The sequence below is a fragment of the Helianthus annuus genome, chromosome 9, assembly GCF_002127325.2.
Source record: "Helianthus annuus cultivar XRQ/B chromosome 9, HanXRQr2.0-SUNRISE, whole genome shotgun sequence".
In the NCBI taxonomy this organism is placed as follows: Eukaryota; Viridiplantae; Streptophyta; class Magnoliopsida; order Asterales; family Asteraceae; genus Helianthus; species Helianthus annuus.
The window spans coordinates 160,352,791-160,357,191 of NC_035441.2; the positions used below are offsets into that span (position 1 = coordinate 160,352,791).

General features: G+C 36.5%; 1 protein-coding gene across 1 annotated transcript; it reads left to right on the forward strand.

Annotated features, from left to right (window-relative positions):
- The first annotated feature begins 927 nt into the window (after positions 1-927).
- LOC110932213 (protein FAR-RED IMPAIRED RESPONSE 1-like) lies at positions 928-2,499 on the forward strand. The gene is made up of 3 exons (XM_022175565.1): positions 928-1,011; positions 1,165-1,377; positions 1,852-2,499. Exons 1-3 carry the CDS (start codon positions 928-930, stop codon positions 2,497-2,499), a joined length of 945 nt encoding a protein of 314 aa, XP_022031257.1.
- The last annotated feature ends 1,902 nt before the right edge of the window (positions 2,500-4,401 follow it).

The window sequence follows — 4,401 nt, forward strand, 5'->3', positions numbered from 1 at the left end:
CAAATGTTTTAAATAACACTTAACAGTAATTGAGTATTTGTAATTCTACCGTTACTGCCGGTATATACCGGTTTTGTATACATTACTTGAAACTCGTTACTATTGGAATAGTAGCATGATCACAAGTCAGGATTGACAGTACCAAAGGGGTAATTGGATAGATATAAACAATTGTAATTGCGGATGCCTTCAATACTGTAAAGTGATAAAACTGTTTTGATTAAACTGGGATGCACTCGCCAATATTTCTTGCTGATAAAACTTTTTTAAAACGTGTTTCAGGTAACTTAATGCAGTGGCGAAACTAGCCCAAAAATTTAGGGGTATCCCATTTTTTTTATTTTTTAGACCAGGGGTATCCTTTGTATAACGGAGACGAAGTTGAGGGGTATTTTTACACTACGAAAACGGAGTTAAGGTGTATTTTTACACTACGAAGACGGGGTTGAGGGGTAGCCCGTGCTACCACTAATAAGCTTCTAAGTCCGCCCCTGACTTAATGTGAAGCTAATAGAAGCCAGCTGGAGAGCACTGAAGGCTTGGAAAAGTGGCTATAAAAGTTACCTAAATAAAAAGAAGTTGGGTTTTATCCCTATAAACATATTGTAATGGACACTTGGGTTTTATCCCATTTATTTATTATAAAAAGTTTGGTGTTTTAACTGTGATAAAATATTTCCTAACTACGGTCCCGATGTCTCATTTCCGCTGCCAAATTAATAAACACCGATACCACCCGCTCTGCGTGCCACGACCGCTCGCCTCCCGGGGCAGGAGTCGAGGTTGCGACAATCATCACTGCAATGTTACATTTGGTGCTGCGTTATTGGTGTCGGAAACTGCTGTTACATATATTTGGTTGTTGAGAGTTTTCTAAAAGCTATTGGTTCTCAACCAAAAGTTATTGTCACTGACCAAGATCCAGCAATGAAGAAGGCTATTTCTGTTGTATTTGTTGACACGAGGCATCGGTTATGCATGTGGCATGTGGTGCATAAACTTTATCTGAAGGTTGACATGCTTATTTTTTACCTTTGGCATTTTAGGATACACTGCGTTTTAAAATATATGGCGTTCTGTACCTTGTTACTGTTTTTTTAATTAAGTTTTGTCTTTGTGTAATATATATGTTTTTTATGCATGGCATTTTTGTGTTATACATAGGTTGGTGTTAGGATATGCAATTCCACCAATTTCAAAGAACGTATTTGTGGTGTTGTGTGGACGGATATTCTTACACCTGAAAAGTTTGAATCAGAATGGGAAATGGTTATCGGAGAGTTCAATTTAGCAGATAATGACTGGCTATCTGATATTTTTGCACTCAGGATACTACAGAATGGAAGAGCTGTCGGGCCTTATGCGAACGACATCGAGGTCGGAGAGTGAGAATCATTTTTTTGGTCAAGTGTGCAATTCAAAAGCTACTCTTGTTGAGTTCATGACTCATTAGAAACTGCAATAGAAGCACAACGTCACACGCACTGGAAAAATGATCATGAATCTCGATACAAACGACTCCAGTTGAAGAGTAATTACCAAGTGTTGGAAGGCCAAGCTGCTGACATATAGACAAAAATATTTTTTTTGTGACATTCAAGTTGAGCTAATTGTAATTGCGGATTGCATAAATCAACGTTACAAAGATCAACCCGATGGGTTTGTTAAGTTTTACATAAATGACTTCCAGCAGCCTTGTACATCCTTATTTGAGGTAAACAATAGTGTTTTGTTTTTTATATGGCGTTTTATGTGCATGCCGTTTTATCATATCCATATGTGTTTTTTTATTTTTTTACACAAACATTCTCTGTATGGCGTTATAGAGATATTGTTTTTGGCGTTTTTCAGGTAATGTATCGTAAGTCTGACTGCACATGCAGTTGCTCATGCAGGCGTTTTGAGCAGTTTGGTTTGCTATGTAGACATATATTCTATGTTTTGAGAAGTATGGACATTAGGGAATTTCCAAAACAATACATTTTGAATAGATGGCGCAAAGAGGCTTCCCCAGACTGCTCTCCCGAATACTCAATTAGTCGTGAATATATGACCGAGCTTGATCCCGATGTGCAAAGTATGATGCGAGATATTATTTTTTCAACAGAATATACTTTGAACCGTTTATCTGGTAATAAAGAGGAGCTATCCTTATACAAGGATCATGTTCAATCTTATATGAAGAAGGTTCAAGATATGCAGAATGTTGCTCCTCCCGCTAGCACTAGGGATAGATTTTCTGAGATAACTGGTCAATATAAAAATGACAAGAATCCGATAAGAGTCCCTGTTGGGTATAAATCCAAAGGTTCTGGTTCTCGGAAGCGCCTGAAATCTAAACAGGAGATAGCAATCGAGAAAAAGAAATCAAAGTCGAAATCCGGGGTCAAAGAAAGACAGTGTCAGAACTGCAAAGGCTATGGACACTATGCATCGACATGCAAAAAGGTCGTAATTAAAAGAAGATCGATAAGGTCTTCGAGAGCCAGTGAAGAGTAGTTTGGCGTTTTGTATTTTTCATTCTTACAGAACACACACAGATTTGAGTTTGGCGTTTTACATCTCTTATATATCATTTTTTCCATCTTTTTTTTCTACCTATTTGTTCATAACATATTACTTCGAAGTTACATAACAAACAATATAAGATCGGACAAGCAAATCAAACGCCAAAAAAACGCCACCAAATAAAACTACCATAAACCTCTAATTTTGGTCATGCTAAACTCAATAATGTTTTGCTAAACGAGATGGACAACATTGTTAATCCTCAGTCAAGAAAGATGTTTAACAATATTGTCCACCCCGTTCAGCTAAACTTTATTGAGAACAAAACTGAATCTCCAAGAAATGACGTTTTTGCAATTTTGTGGTTTTTGTATGTTTTGGCGTTTATATTGAGAATAGACTCAATAAAATTTTACTCAATGAGATGGACAATATTCCCGCATAAGGATTTTGCCCATCACATCGAGCGAAAGTTTACTGAGAAAATAGTGTATCTCAAAGAAACGTCGACTCGAATCTTTGATATTTGGGTTTTTTGGCGTTTTTAAGATGAATGGTATATAGGAAAATATGGCGTTTGGGGTGGTTATTAGTAGGTCTGAGAGGTTGTTTATATAGGAAGTTTTTGGCGCGTATATTAGGCGCGATTTTATTATAATAAATGCTAGTAATTAAGTTCCGTTGTTTCAGCTACTGTTGTTCAACTTTATCGGTTAAAAACAAAGTTTGGCGTTTAGATTAGGATGATGTGTGCTATGTAGGTCAAGGCGGGAATTTTAGTGGCGTTTTATTCATGAGTTTGACGTTTTGTGTAGAGAAGTCAAAAGACTTTTTTACCCTTAATGAAGCGCGTCCACTTAATAAAAGTGATGTTATTTACGAAAACGCCACCGCGTCATGTAGTCCATAGATTGTTTTGATCTGACGATCCATAACCGTTCTATCCGTTCTCACACTTTTCATCGTTTTCTCTAAATCCTGACCCTATATATATAAGTATATATATAATGAGTACGGTTATTGTACGAATGGATATTAACATACTAAACTCGAAAAATGAAAAAAGCTATTTTTTCCCATCTAGTCAACCATGTATTTTAGTCCTAAAATCTAAAAAATTAATATATATATATATATATATATAGGGAGCCGCTAGAATGAGAACCACCTCGAGTTGTAAGAACCGCGAGAACTACACCCCACGGAGCGTCGTTCGCCATGATTTTTTTTACTAGTAGATGTGTATATTATAAACACAGCCGTAAAAAATCATGGCGAACGGCGCTCCGTGGGGTGTAGTTTTTTACACCACAAGTTTGGTGAAAAAAAAAAAGAAAAAAGAAAAAAAATTAAAAAACACCAAATATATATATATATATATATATATATAGGGGCTGCTAGAATGAGAACCACCCCGAATTGTAAGAACCGCGAGAACTACACCCCACGGAGCGCCGTTCGCCATGATTTTTTTTTTTACAAGTAGATGTGTGTATTATAAACACAACCGTAAAAAATCATGGCGAACGGCGCTCCGTGGGGTGTAGTTTTTTACACCACAAATTTGGTGAAAAAAAAAGAAAAAAGAAAAAAAATTAAAAACACCAAACTTGTGGTGTAAAAAACTACACCCCACGGAGCGCCGTTCGCCATGATTTTTTACGGCTGTGTTTATAATACACATCTACTTGTAAAAAAAAATCATGGCGAACGGCGCTCCGTGGGGTGTAGTTCTCGCGGTTCTTACAACTCGAGGTGGTTCTCATTCTAGCAGCCCCCTATATATATATATATATATATATATATATATATATATATATATATATATATATAGGGCAAGGATAAATTGAAAACCCACTTGAGTTGAATAAACCCTAAAAACCCAATAACAAC